The following is a 14,916-nucleotide window of genomic DNA, read 5'->3' on the forward strand; positions in this document are numbered from 1 at the left end:
ATAGCAGTGGAGCAGACATCCCAGCTAGGGAGCAGGGCTGCACAAGCCTCACTGCAGCTTGAGCCAAATACTCTCCTCTCCTCACCCACCCACAACAAACCCACCTTCCTCACGGCCTCAGATACATTTTTTCTGGGGGTCTGTGCCAAGATGTGGTTTTTGTGCCAATCCAGCTGGCATAGAAGGAACCAGAGCAAGTGTCAGAGACCTTAGGGAAGAGAGGATACCAGAAAATGATGATTGCTGTAGGCCAGTGTCATCCTCCTCACACCACACAGCCCTGACTGACAAGGGCTGCAGGAAGAAGCTTAAGGCAGACGAAACCTCTGGGCTGGGTGCTCCTCCTCTTAACCTTCTGCTGCAGTCATCCTGGGAAGCCAGCCGACAGCCAGGCCCCAAGAGCAGCTGGGTTGTTGCCTTCTGCTGCCTCTCCTTCTCCCAGGCACGTTCTCCAACGGCTGAGACCTTCCTGCAGAGGTCCAGCAGGTGCTGGGGCAGCCTCAGCAGAGCTGCAGTGCTGCCAGCTCCCTCCTCACGCTCACTCTCCCAGGCACACTCAGCTTCCGGGTGGAAGTGTCACCCGACGTCAGTATTCCTGCAGCCACCAGGAAAGAGGGACAGTCACCCTTCCCAGGGGACACAGACAACAGGACTAAGGATTTTCCCCCAAGGGAAACCACCCAGAAGGCACACGAGCTGGAGCAGAACGTGGAGCAGATGGCTGTTGTGTGCTGTGAGGAATTGTGTCCCCCTCCCCACGCCACAGCTCCCCCGTGGCTGCCACCAGCTCCCCACTCACCCTCCTGCTGTGTTATGGCTCTAACCAGCCCTGCCTGCTCTGCCCCGGGGCTTGGAGCCTTTGGAGGTTTTGAGTCACAGTCTGCAGAGCTTTTCCTGAGGACAAACCAAAGGGAGAGAGCTGTTAGCACCAGGCCAGAGAACAGGCTGCTGTCATCCTGCCTCTCTGCTGCCTTCTCCCCTGCGGCTGCCAGCACCCCAAAGCCAGGAGTGTGTCCCCTCTCTGACTGCCTGCTGCTACCAGGACAAGTTCTTGTCACCAGAAGCCCAGGACACAGGCTTTGGGAACTGCTCCACGAGCAGCTCTGCCCACAGAGCAGGAGGTGCAGGGTTCACACATCCCCTTCTCAGCCCAGACCTGTCAGCAGAGGGTGAGGCAGAGCCCAAGATCTGCACTGAGAGAAAGTGCAAAAATACCACCAGCACCCACTTCAGAGCCTGGAGACCCCCCTGGATGAGGGGGTCATTAGGTTCCCCCCAAACTGCCACTGCCAAGTCAACTTCATGTGCCCAAAGTCTTCCCCAAACTCACCCATTTCTCCCACACACTCCTCCAGGACAGCCGACAGCTCAGGCAAGCTCAGGGAGTTCAGGGAAGGTGGCCATCCTTCCAGCACTGCAAGAGAGAGGAGCCACACTCCCAGTCAACCTGCGTGCCCAGCAGCAGAGGGGAGATGAGGGTTTGGTGCTGCTGTGAAGCATCCACACCCAAAGCAGCTCCACTCAGGGGTCTGAGTCCTGTGGGAAGGGAGCTGGAACTGCCTGTGACAAACTGGAGGGGGTTTCCTGGCAATCCTACCATGTTAGAATCCATTTGTTTTTTATACTGGCTGGGTCATCTGCTAAAAATCTCAAAGAGATGAAGTGGGATGGACAGAAATCAGCAGGATCTCTACTCCTCTCACTTAACACACAAGCAGCAAAGGGCCCACCTCTGAAAGGCAGCAGGATCATTTGCTAACTCCTCACGATGAGGAGCTGGTGGGGCCAAACCCACCCAGGTTTTTTTAGCCACAAACACCTGCCAGACCCCAAAACTCCCCATTTTCTACAAACCAAAAGTGGCTGAGAAGCTTTAACAAGTCCAAACACCACGAGTGCTTTAAGTGCCTTCCCCGAGCAAGGATTTTTCCATGAGATTTAAAGGCTGCTCCATTTCCAACTCAATTCCAACTTCATCCTTTCAGCACGTGGCTCGTTCTGGGCTCTCCTGGTGCCCACCCACCCCCCTGGCACCCATTTCTGGAGGTGGACAAGCTCTTGCTCACCTGGGGGCTCACCAGGCCGCCTGCTCTCGCCGGCTCCCAGCTGCACCTCGGTGCCCAGCACGCTGCCACCCGCCTGCTCCGGGGCCAGCCTGGAGGCCAGCTCTGCCTGGCAGCACCTGCCAAACAAAAAGCCCCTCAGGAGTGCCCCAGGGACACTTGGAACAAGGTGCCAGGCCGTGCTCTCCTCTGTCCTGCAAGTGCCCAGGTGGGGTGCCGAGGGAGCGTGTCTAACGCCCTGGGTTACAGACTGCTCCTTGCTCCTTCCCAGGCAGAGGGAGACGTTCCCCAGGCAAAGCCCCACTCCACAGCAATCTCTGCCCCTGTCCACAGAGGAGCTGTGGGGGGAGAAGAGGAGGGGGCAGGGGGAGCAGGAGGAAGGCTGAGCCAGGGGGTGTGCCTGGTTCACGGGAGAATCGAGCCTGACGCAAGGTCTGAAGCGGGCAAAGGAAGCGACCCCAGGATGGGCCTTGGGCTAGAGCATGAGAGGCACACCAAGCTCTCTGGCCATCATCATCATCATCATCCTCCCATCAGCTCCAGCAGGGCATGGCAGCCTCAGCTCCTCAGTGAGGGAGGGAAAAACCCAAGTGCTGTGCCCCTCACAGCACGGAGTGTTGCTCTGCTGTCCTGGAAGCCCAGCCCAGCCCGGGTTGGCAGTGAGTGGGCACCACCCCCTGCAGGGCTGGTGTCTGTAAGCTGGAGGATTCATGGCACCTTCAAGGTCTTGTCTGTTCTATCAGTGGGCAGAACAGGGCCTGACAGGAGTCCAGCTGGGGCAGGGAAAAAGCACCACAATAGGGTCTGTAAGCAGGAGGATTCATGGCACCTTCAAGGCCTTGTCTGTTCTATCAGTGGACAGAACAGGGCCTGACAGGAGTCTAGCTGGGGCAGGGAAAAAGCACCACAAAAGCAACAAGAGGTATATTAGGAGGTAGGGGAAAGCAGAACTCAAAGGTGTGAAAGAACAGGGCAGGTTTTCCTGCTGGGTTGCAAGAAAAGTGTTCTTCACTAGCCAGGCCAAGATATCCCAAATCCTTTGAGACTTACAAGTTAGAAACCCTTTCCTGCATTCACCTAGTCACCAAGTTATAGCCTGGTCACTAGGTCTCATGTAGCCCTTTGGTTCCTTCTAGCTGAAGCACCTCTGAGAAGTCAGGACATCTAGAGCTTGTGCATCTGACCAAGGCCTCACCTCTGCTCCCATGCCTGTAGCTTTCCCTAGAGAAAGGCAGGATCCAAAATAGGTTCAGATGCCTGGTGAGCTCTCCTGCCTTACCCTAAACACCACCTCTAAGACTGCCAGTAAGACCTGTGATCTCTGTATGGCCCCAACCCTATCTCTCAGTAGCCTTGCTGCCATTTCCTGGGAATAACTTACTTGATCTGATCCAGCAGGACTCCAGCATCCTTGGTGATGGCCTGAGCCTCTCTGAGCTGGCTCTGGATGGCATTCCAGGTCTCATCCCTCTCCATCAAACAGCTCTCAGCCACTGCACGCAGCTTCTGCTCCTGGCACACCTGCCCCTTCAGCACCTCCACCTCTTCACACCTCTGCAGCAGAGCAGAAGGGGGGATTGGGCTGGGAGTTGTGCACATCACTCACCTGCCTCCTCTGGCACACCCCCAGAGTCCCTGCTGCTTTAATGGCTGAGGCAGGCAGAGGGGTGCTGCAAAAAATGCACCCAACCCAGGGGGAAAAGAAGCTGGACAAGGCTCAGGTACTGCACAAAGTTTCTTCCCACACCAAGCTCAGCCCCACAGTTGCAATCCCCCTTCCTCTCCATTTATAAAGACCAAATTTCCCAAATCAACAGAAGTCTGTTTGCCAATGGCCACCCAACTTCACCATAAGAACAACACTAGTGAAAAAAAAGAGCAGGTGTTCAGTTCCTCCCACTGGCCCTTTGAGTTCTCAGGCAGATGGGAAACAAAAGCCACACAAGCAGAGGATGAGGAGTGGGGAAGCAGCACCTATGGTGTTACCTGATCTGCCTGGCACCAAGTGTGTCCACTGAAAGTTGTGTCTTTTCCTTTATCCCAGGCCACTACAGAACCCCAGCATGGTGGGGTTGAAAGGGACCTCTGGAGATCATCTCCTCCAACCCCCCTGCTCCAGCAGCTCACCCACAGCAGGGTGCCCAGGGTCACAGCCAGGAGGGTTTGGGATCTCTCCAGAGCAGGAGACTCCACAGCCTCTCTGGGCAGCTGCTCCAGGCTCTGCACCCTCACCCCAAAGAAGTTTCTCCTCCTGCTCAGGTGGCACCTCCTGGGTTCCAGTTGGTGCCCGTTGCCCCTTGGCCTGTCCCTGGGCCCCACTGACCAGAGTCTGGCCCCAGCCTCTTGCCCCCCGGGGCCCTTTAGCTCTTGCTCAGCACTGATCAGATCCCCTCTGAGGCTTCTCTTCTGCAGCTGCACAGCCCCAGGGCTCTCAGCCTGGCCTGGCACAGAGATGCTCCAGCCCCTCAGCACCTCCGTACCTCCCGCTAGCCTCTCTCCAGTAGTTCCCTCGTTAGAGCCACAACAAACCCAAGCTGCTAATGCCATTTTGTGAGGTGCTAAGGCACTCTAAGGAGCAGCTGAAGGCAGAGCCCTCACCTTGTGCAGCTGAATGGCCAGCTCCTGCATCTCAGCCTCCAGGCGGTCGGCGTAGGCCAGCTCCAGGGCGTCGCTGGGCGGGCGCGCGTTGCTGTGCCAGCGGGCGATGGCTGAAGTCATCTTCCTCTTTGGCCCAAAGAGACTGGTGAGAGAATGGCAAACTCACTGCTAAATCGTGTGGGAGACAGCCAGATAGAAAAGCACTCGCTAGTTGGACTTTCCTGACCTGGTTGTGTCGTGGCTTGCAAGAGGAAAGGGGGGAGTTGTGTTACGGGCACTCACGTGATGCCGATTTCCTTCAGGTCGCTCTCTGTCAGGGTCAGGAAGATCCTGAGGTCAACGTCTTGTTCCTCAAACACCTGCAGGTACTTCAGGCACCCAATCTGCTCGAGGAACGTTGCCAGGTCCTGCAGCCCATCCAAAACAAACTTATTTATACCCTCCAACAAAAGCATTCCTCTTCACCAGAAGCATCTGCTTCCTCACGTTGCTGGTGTGGTTCTTCCTGGGTTCTTGCAGCAACTGTGACTACCTCCAAAAAACTGCCCCTTCTCCAGAACCACACCCCTGGACTGGCCTGTCTGCTGCACCCACTGCCTCTTGTAACAAATGCAGGAGAGAGACACACCAACATCTACCCCAGCCCACACCACAGCCGTGTTTGGGCCTGTGGGTGTGCTCTCAAAGGGGCTAGAATACCCCTCCAAGCAAAAGCAACACCTAAGCAAGCAGTTCTTTGTTCAAGAAATTACTGTTTCACAAGTGTTTAAGTTTAGGCAAAGGTTTGGGATCAAAGGTGTTTTGGTGACCACTTCCCTTTTACCCAAGAAAGCAGCTTTGGCCACCACAGAAAAACCTCCCACGTGATGCAGCAACAGTCTGCAGGACTTGAGAGGCAGCTCTGTGTGTGGGTACCTGGGGTCCTGTGTAGGCAGGGGGCTCAGGGAGGATGAGGTGCTGAGCAGAGCCCCCAGCCTTGCCCAGGCAGTGGGTCCACTGGCTGTCGCTGTTGCTGTAGCGGTTCTTGCTCTTAAAGCTCTTGGCTTGTTTCCGACTAGGGGGGCTGTTGGCATGGTCAGAATCCTGAAAAAGGAAACAAAAAACACCCACAAAAAGTGTAAAGGTCAAGGATGATCACACAGAGATGTCAGGATGACTACAGCTCACACGTGCAGACTGCAAGTCCCAAGCTCTAGATCCAGGCACTGCTCCACAAAGAGGCAACACAAGACCAACAAATCCCTTCTGGGGGAGGGCTGAGTGGAGTCACTCCAGGATGGCAGCTTGGTCCCATGGAATTGTACCAGGCTTCTGCAATCCCAGCTTAGGGAGCAGCATGCCAGAGCAAAGAGCAATGCTGAATCCCCCCAAACTAATCCACTGCACTGAGATTCTCCCTGGGAGAAGCTCCTCAAGACACAAAGGACTTCTGCTCGTGCTCAGCACCATCACCCTTCTGCACATCAGCCTCAGAGGGATGGTGGAGCCATGGAGTGACCTCCAACCTCCTCCCCAGTTCTGTACTTCAGAAAGGTCAATGCAGTGCTGCTGTGGTTTCTCTGCATCTTGTTACACTGCCTGTGACCTCACCAAGCTCAAGGATGACTCAGGTCTGGCAACTCACATCCTCTCTTGACCACCAACTAGCTAGAAGTCTCCAAAGAGCTCAGAAGCTGAAGAGAACTTAATTAGACTAGCCACCAACAACCTGTTCTACAGCAAATGTCCTCTGAGAGTTGGCTACAAGCTGGAGCTCAAACAAGCCAAGCCATAATCTTCAAATATGGAAATTGTGTGGGTTTTTTTGCCCCTGTAATGCCACTGTTCCTCACCCAGCCTGGTACTACAGCCTCAAGTCCCAGCAGGCTGTGGAAGGGGTGACAGCACTGCCCAAGCTGAAGGCAGAGAAAGGCAAACTGAAAAGCCCACCTCATTGCTTTCCAAGGAGCCTTCACTGCTGACCCCCAGGGCTTTGGTCAGGCATTCACTGCTACTGCTGCTGCTCCTGACAGTTCCCAAGTTGTTGGTGAAGAAAACATTATCTTCTGGAAAGGAATATGGAAAAACAAGGTTGAGGTTCAACTTTCTTACATTCCATGATGTCTCTGCTACACAGTTACAATTCCAACAGGTTTTGCTGGTTAAAGGAAGGAGAAACCCAGATCCAGCCTTCCTATCCAGCACTCAGGGTGAATCTGAGACAAATCCCATGTCTGATCCCAGGCACTAACCCTTCTCCAAGTCTGTTTATTACCACACAGAACAGGAAGGCTGAGTGTGTGTGTGTGTTTCTGTGATGTTCTTGGTTATGGGATTGAAAGGTGGGTTATTACTTCCAAGCCTGCACCCCCAGGAAAGGTTCAGGAAAGGCCTTTCCTTGAGCTCAGAGCAAATGCACAGCCACATTATTCATTTAGGAACTGCCCCTAGGTCCTTCTGTTGTGCTGCTTCACAGAGTGCTGTGGTCAGAAGGCACCTCTGGAGGTCATCTATGTCCAAATCCCTGCTCAAGCAGGGTCACCCACAGCAGGGTCCCTGCTCTAGCAGGGTCACCCACAGCAGGTTCAGTGTGCAGTCACCCCCACAGTAAAAAAACCAAACCCATTTCCTTATGTTCAGAGGGAGCCACCTCTCTCTTTCAGTTTGTGCCCGTTGCCTCTTGTCCTGTCACTGGACACTACTGACAAAAGCCTCACTCCACCTTTTTAACACCCTCCCTCTGGATTAGGGAGGCTCCAGCAGGAAAACACTGAGCCTTAGACTCAACCCTCCCAGCTCCCTCATGAGAGACACCCCAACCCTCAGCCCCTTAGTGGGAAGGGAACACAGAAGGCAAGGGGCTGGTCACACATCCAGCTGTGCACTGCAAGGCAGGCTGTTTTCTGAGGCAGGGACCCACCTCTGCTGCTGCTGCTCTCCACATCCTGCTCATTAATTGGAGAGGTGACATCCCGGTTGCGGATGTCCCCTGCCTCACCACTGCCATCATCATTGAAGGTCACATAGCCTTGAGGAGGGACCTGCTCTGTGTGCAAGAGGGAGAGAGAACAAAGATTAGGATGCAAGTTACCAGGGAGGCTCCAGCAGGAAAAGCAGCCACTTGGGGGTTTGAAAATAAGCAAAAAGAGGGAGTGTCTTCTCAACTAGATTTCATTCTCAAGAGCAGAGAACTGGGAGATGGATCCATCTCCAGCCTCCCTCACTCCAACACATCAGCTGTACTTCACCTAGATGAAAAAAAAAGTCTGAGGAAACAGCCTCATGCACCTTAAACAGCAGCTTTCAACCTCTCCTCTCCATACCCAAATTAAAAGGGGTAAAAACATCTCCTTAAAAGGAGAGCAAGGTGCCAGCTACACAGCATCCCCAGCCAAGCACACCCTGCCAAACCAGCCCCTCTGCAGCAGTGTTAAGACACTGGTAGGTAGCATCCCACCAGCCTTTCAGAAGCTGACAGTATCACTCTGATGCCTGTGGGACAAGATGTCTCTTCATTAAGAGACTAAAGTGAACTTTGAACATGCTCTGAAGTCCATATTGGTGCTTCTAGACAAGGGAGTCAGCTGAAATATCTCTGGCTGACACACAAGAAAAAACACTCATACCAGTGATTCCAGGGGTTGATGTCTGAACTGGGATCATCTTTCTCTTGGCCTATTGCAAAGGTTTTGTAACCTCATTTCAAGCAGCAGGGATGACAAAACTGACAGGTCTGGGAGCAGCAGGTTCACTTTGATCAATGATCTCCTGGCCTGTGTGATGACCACTCTGCCATCAGCTTGAGGAGGGTTCTCAAACTTTTAAGCCTACCTCAAAAAAGGAAGCTGGACTCTCCTCAGGAGCCAGGGGAACAGTAAGTGTGGTAAGAGAAGTGTTTGTTCCCTGCAAGGAGAACTTTTTAAACCAGAGATTGGACAGCCTTGCATTATGGTGTTCACTTCTGTACAGACCACACAAATCCCCAGCAAAGAAGGATAAATGTTGGCACAGAAACAGCTGCAATGCACCTGAAACCTCAAAGGATTCTCTCAGTTTGGCTTCTAACTCTGCTCACCACAGCGAGACTGCTTCTTTCCCCCAATTCCAACTGCTGTTATCTTAGCCAAAGCCTGGGGCCCATCGTGGATGCTGGGACCCTTGGTCCTACGAGCTGGTCTCTGCCTCTGGGGAGCAGAAGATGATTCATCTGAGGAACTCAGCTCTTCGTATTTCCCTGTAGTTCAAACACAGACTGTTAGCAGCAGAGTAATTCTTTCAGCTACTTTATTTGCTACTGGTCCTACAAATGCAGCAGAAAAAAAAAAATTAAATGTTCAGAGGGAGGGTGCAACAGTTCAGCCAGCTCAGAAAAAGGCCAGGAGACAAAATTGTTGGATGCACACCTCTGCCATCCTGAGAAGTGCTGGAATTACCAGGATAGACCAGCTAGTACTACCCACCCCCCACAGAAACACACATTCCAAACATCAAGTGCTTCTCTTCAGCTTCTATTTAAAATGAACAAGGCAAAAACCTCTGTTACCTGGCCCCCTGCAGAAGACCTTGGGCACTGGGGCTGCATGCAGATCTATCAGCCCCACAATCTTGGTGTGTCCATACTTCATGGCCAGTGCCCGTGCTGTGGCTCCAGTGTTATCTCTGACATCTGCCTTCACTCCCTTCAGAAAAAATACATTGAAAACATATAGACCAGAGGGTACTCTATAAAAAAAATACCAAAGAAGCCAAAGGATTGTCTTAGTGCCTCCATCAGAAATACAAATTCACCTTTGACACAGTTCAAGCTCCACTAATACCTTGTTGCCTTTCCAGTTACCCAGTCTCCCCAGACACCAAGGAGCCCAGGTACACAGCTCTTGTGTGCTGCCATGGGGAATGAGTTTCTTTTATTTGAAAAATGTTTTGCATTGCTGCCTCCTTCTGGAAGTGAGCTGGATGAGTTCAATGAGATATATTAAGAACAAATTAAGATGAGGAGGCATGCATGCTCACAAGCTTTTGGAGGGAGAAGATGCTCTCTAGCTCGAGCACACAAGTCTGTAAAGATCAGGTAGATATTAATGCTTCAGCTGCTTTATAACTCAGTGTTAAGTCTGGATCTCACTCCTACTTGTGCAAGGATCAGAATCCCAGCCTTCAAGAAAGCAGGTACTTTGAGAGCAGTCCTGGAAGTCTGGGACTTCAGAGGTGACTGTCATCAAGGATCAAATGTAGTAATAAAAAGTCTCATGTCAGTCTTGTGGTTCTTTATCTGAGGGCTGGAGCCACACAGATTTTCAGCTCTAACACTTACCTGATCGAGAAGATACTGAACAATGATCTCATGGCCAGAAGCAGCTGCTTCCATCAGAGGTGTATATCCATACACTGGCTCCCTAGAGAGAGAACAAACACACACAGCACTAAAATAATCCAAGCTGAGAGGTGCCATGGGCTTTGCCAGACTCTGACAGGGCATCTCCAGCCTCTGCCCTCAGCTGAACACAAACTCTAGCACATATTGGCTGTTCTACTGCACTCTGGTCTATCTCAGTAAGACTCCCAGTGGAGATTTAGTAAACATTACTCCACCAGCTGCACAGCAACAGATTACACTTCCAGTCGTGGATCTGCCTTTCAGTGGCAAAATCAGTTTTGCAGGAGCTAACAAAGCAAGAACCTCTCGTTGACCTCAGGCAATTCAATAGACATCAATGTAGAGGCAGTTCCCAAGGCACAGGAATGCACTGTGCACTTCAGAACAGCCAAACCAACTCCAAGTGCACAGGAAATTCAATAGAAAGACTTGTGAAGCACACTGGAGTTCAGAAGGCATGGCATCTGTCTGTTTCCAGAGCTGAGTTCACAATTAAGCAAGCAGTAAATCTGATTTTTCTTGATCTCAGGTAAATAAACACTGACAACACAGGCAGACTTCACTGTTTGCAGGTCACCTGGCCTCACTAACAGAGCCAGCACAGGAGGAAAGGCAAAGCAGGAGTCTTCTCCCTCTCTGTGTTTGAATGTGTTCATACCTCAACTGCTGCTCTCCTCTCTGAAATGAGATCTTTTGAGAAAGGAAATGACAGATTCCTCCTTACTTGCAGTTGGCATTGGCCCCATTGTCCAGTAAGAACTTGACCATCTGCTGATGTCCGGCGCTGGTGCAGTGAAATAAGGCAGTCCAGCCATGAATATCCTTCATCTCCAGCTCTGCACCTTGCTTCAAGAGAACAGAGAAGGTGCTTTACTGCTTCCCCTCCTGCTGGGCTCACCGAGAGAGCTTAAATCCCAGTCAGGAAGCTGAACTTGCAACCAAACACAAACAGCACGCTTGGGTGGAGGAGGATCCTGCCCTGCATGCTGAAACCAGGTCGTGAGGCTTCACCTCTTTATGATGGACACCCACCTGCAGAAGAAAGTAAGCCACACTTTCATTGCCACAGCTGGAGGCCAGCATGAGTGGAGTCTGCCCTTCTGGCGTGGGGATGTTCACGTTCACTCCTGCCTCCAGCAGCAAGTGCACAATGGTGTCGTGGCCGATGTAGGAGGCGTACATCAGTGGAGTCCAGCCACCACAGTTCCTCTTGTTTAAATCCAGATCTCCACTAAATAACAGAAGAGAATTCAGCTGAATTACTGGCTTGGAGTTGTAGATCCTTCAGCCTCTTCCTACCATAATTATATTGGAAGCAGGCTGAAAACAATAGCACTGAAGCCTGCATGGGAATTCCTACCAGCTCTAGCACAACTGCCACCAAATCACTAAGGAGATTTTTTTTTTCATGAGTAGACTTCCCCTTGAAACTTTGGGCCCAAAGACCCTTTGGGACTTCCAGCAACGTGCCAATCTGTAGAGCAGCCAGTGCAAATCCACAACTGGCAAGCAGTAGCCACCACCCCCGGCCCTCCCAGCCCCTCCTTACCGCCGAATGCACTCCTGCACCACTTCATACTGGCCAACAGAGGAGGCTGTGTGCAGGTCCAGGGGAACGTCCAGCTCCTCCCGACAGAGCATCTGACCAGCCCCGTGCCACATGGAAAGGCTGCAGCTCAGCAGCTCCGACTCACTGGCCTCGTCGCTCAGCTCCGACATCTCCCCCTAGGTCGAGCAGCCAAAGCAAAGCAGGAGTTTTAGCTGCTGATTTCCATTTCTATAGATCATGGCATCCCCCCTTGGTGCTACAGCTCCCAGGTGCCATGAGCTTGGAAGGTGAGGGCATCTCAGAGGAAAGGGGTCTCAAATTCCTACCTCTGCTTCGATCGCCTCCTTGGCCTGGTGCAACAGGACTGGCTGAGGAGTTTTTGCTGGTGGTTCCTCCTTGCTGCAGCAGGCTCTAGGATCTGAACAGAGTGGAAAACTAAAAAGCCAATGATGCTAAAATACCATCTTTCAAATCTCATTATAAAGCTTCAGAAGCCTTGGCTTTATTTCCTGCCTTCTAATCCCAGCATGCCTAAGGCAGCTTTGGCTACCTCCTCAAGAGAAGATGATGGAAGTGCCCAGGGCAAGGATGTGATCCTTGGCTGCATGTTTTAGAACTCACAGAGAATGAAGAATTCACCTGCTGGATGCTCCTGGTCTTTCTCCATCTGCCTCACATGACAGGATGGCCTTGAGGAAATTAAGACGTGGTGATTAAGAACAACTGTCTGCCACTCCCAGAGGTGGTTTGTCACCTGAGCAGAGCACACCCTTCACTCTGTCACCAGGCTGTAAGCAGATTGTTTCACCCCTCCAGGCACTGGGCAGCTAAGCCAACCTCAAGGATTCTTTTCTTCACCCCCTTAACCATTTCTTGCCACTTTAATCCTTCAGAACAACTCACTCCAGGGTCAGGCAAGGCACCAAGGGACTGGTGAAGGACAGGAGAGCAGGAACACACTTTTCAGCAGCAGTTGTTCTTTAGATTGCCTCAGTTGTAACATTTCAAAGCCATACTTATTTTTTGCTAAACTGGGAGTCTTTGTTTTGCAAGCACCAGATCCTTGTCTTAGAACAGAAGCAAACTCCTCTAATCCCCACCTCTTCCCTCCCACCTGGATCCTTTCTCCCACTCCTTCAGCCTGTTATTACCACAAAACCACCATCCATTCTACCTAATAAGCATGTGCTGGTAATAAATGACTCTTTTCTTACCAGCAAAAGCACCTATTTTAATCTAAGAGCAGCAATTTGTATTACAATGGCAACCCAGAGCCAAAAAGACTCAGGGCAGCACACCAGTGAGACAATCCACAATGAAAGTTCAAGGAGATGGAAGTGAATTAAAGTGGATCATCAACTGGAAGAGTGGGAATGTTTCTCCCTACCACAGATTATCACGTTGGCAGCTTTAGGGAGGTTAAACTTGACTCCAGAAGGTTCAAAACCCCCAGCCTCATTCCTACCACCTGCACTGGGCTCTAGCTGCCTACATCTTGGCTGTTTCTCTTTTTAAAGCTCTGAGATTTCATCCCAGCTTGAACTGGAGCATGTGTCAGCTGTACAGGCACCTGAGAGAATCCAGAGGAGAACAATAAAAGTGACCAGAGCCCAAACCACTGAAATGAAAAGGCTGGGGGGAATGAAATGAGGGTTGTCTGGTCTAAAGAGGAGATGCCTGGAGGGGACGTGTGGTAACAGCCTTCAAAGGCAGCAAGGGCTGCTGCAGAGAGGACAGGAATTATCTCTTCCTGTGGCCACAGGATACAACAAGACAACAGGCTTAAGTTGTAGCCCAGAAGACTGATTAAAGACCTCAAAAGTCCTTGCAGAAATGAAAACAAGAGTACTGTGATGGATTATCAGCAGAGACTAGGTTGCTAAGAATAAGCCAAGACCTCCTGAACATTTACAGGCTCTTCTCCTGCTCTGGGGCAGAGTAATTAAGTTCACATCTTTTAGGGACCACCCACAGCCCCGTGAGGCCACTGTTGTTAATTATATTTACTCCATCAGCACTGAGCTATTTTCTCTCAGGCCCAGAGCTCTGCAGAGCTGAGACTCAGAGCAGGTAGTGAACACCACAGAGTCCTGCATTCAGTGAGTGTGCTGTCTGAGCAGATGAGAAAAAGCACAAGGCAGGAAAAGAAAGACAACATCAAAACCTAGCATGAAAGCTGCCACAAAACCACAGTGAGGGTGGTGAGCCCCTGGCCCAGTCCCCAACACAGACCAAAACAAACACTGCTCCTTAATCACCACCCATCAGGCACCCTCAAGCTGCACTGGCTCTGCTAAATTCTCTCTCTCACATCCTCTTCCACAAGCACAGGTAACATCCATGTGGGTCCTTCTGTCCCCAGTGACACACAACACCCAAGAGAGCAAAAGTGGGGAGGCTGTTGGAGTTTCCAGCTGAGCCATCAAGCTGCTAACGTGTTCCTGGCTCAGTTCTACCTCCACTAAATTCAGCAACAACCTACTGGAGAAACTAAGAAGCCTTAGAATCATTAAGGTTGGAAAAGACCTCGAAGATCATCAAGTCCAACCATCAGCCAAACACTCCCACAGCCACTAAACCATGGCCCCAAGTGCCACGTCCACACGTTTTTTGAACCCCTCCAGGGCTGGTGACTCCAGCAGCTCACTCGGCAGCCTGGGCCAGTCCCTCACCACTCTGCCAGGAGAGAAATTCCTCCTAAGATCCAACTGAAACCTCCCTGGGGCACTTCAGCCCATTTCCCTTTATCCTATTGCTGATTACTTGGAAGAAGAGACCAACCCCAACCTCACTCCAACCTCCTTTTAGGAAGGTGTAGAGAGCCAGTTCTCCCCTCAGCCTCCTCTTCTCCAGACTCAACCACCACCATTCCCTCATCCACTCCTCACAAGACACATCCCCCTCCTGCTCCTGACTTGTTTCTACCTCTGTTAAATTCAGTGACAACCTGCTGGAGGAACTAAGAAGCTCTACTACACCCTCGTAGAAGTCCAAAGGGTTATCACCCCCTCAGTCACAACACCAAGAGCTCCCAGAGCCCAAATCCTTCACCTTGGCACTACTGCTGCCTGCACACACATTAAAGCTGGAGGAACCACATCAGGCTTCCCAGACCAGCAGCACGGGAAAGAAAAGACGGAATATTTTGCATAAGAAGAAGAAGAAGAACGCAGCACAAGCTCCAAGGAAAGAGCCCCAAGAGTTTCAAACCTGCTGAAAAGCTACAAAGCTCCCTGGCACTCTCAGGCCTCTTAAAGGACATAAAACCCTCTCAAAAAAGACCAAGGGCACAAGTGAGTTTCGTCGAGGTCCTGCTAGGAACTCGGGCTTGGAGCCGCGGCGGGGGAGGC

General features: G+C 51.7%; 1 protein-coding gene across 2 annotated transcripts; it reads right to left on the reverse strand.

Moving 5' to 3' along the window:
- Positions 1-811: 811 nt before the first annotated feature.
- Positions 812-11,736, reverse strand: ANKS3 (ankyrin repeat and sterile alpha motif domain containing 3). Of its 2 annotated transcripts, none has more exons than XM_008938865.1 (15): positions 11,567-11,736; positions 11,050-11,248; positions 10,742-10,863; positions 9,955-10,036; positions 9,184-9,319; positions 8,716-8,874; positions 7,561-7,686; positions 6,591-6,706; positions 5,577-5,744; positions 4,944-5,068; positions 4,662-4,803; positions 3,445-3,617; positions 2,097-2,182; positions 1,331-1,414; positions 812-894 (listed from the first exon to the last, which is right to left on the reverse strand). In XM_008938865.1, the coding sequence occupies exons 1-15, from the start codon at positions 11,734-11,736 to the stop codon at positions 812-814; spliced, it is 1,971 nt and encodes a 656-aa protein (XP_008937113.1). The 2 variants fall into 2 exon arrangements, with proteins under 2 accessions (XP_008937113.1, XP_008937112.1); XM_008938864.1 differs by having other exon boundaries at positions 2,067-2,182.
- Between the last annotated feature and the right edge of the window lie 3,180 nt (positions 11,737-14,916).

This window comes from Merops nubicus, unplaced genomic scaffold, assembly GCF_000691845.1.
Source record: "Merops nubicus isolate BGI_N331 unplaced genomic scaffold, ASM69184v1 scaffold27724, whole genome shotgun sequence".
Taxonomy (NCBI): domain Eukaryota; kingdom Metazoa; phylum Chordata; class Aves; order Coraciiformes; family Meropidae; genus Merops; species Merops nubicus.

Coding starts and splice junctions, on each gene's coding strand:
- ANKS3 (XM_008938864.1), bottom strand. CDS start 11,736: ATGTCGGAGCTGAGCGACGAGGCCAGTGAGTCGGAGCTGCTGAGCTGC. Junction 5,745..6,590: donor GCTCCTTGGAAAGCAATGAG/GTGGGCTTTTCA, acceptor TTCCTTTTTCAG/GATTCTGACCATGCCAACAG. Junction 1,415..2,066: donor GCGGCCTGGTGAGCCCCCAG/GTGAGCAAGAGC, acceptor TCTCTCTTGCAG/TGCTGGAAGGATGGCCACCT.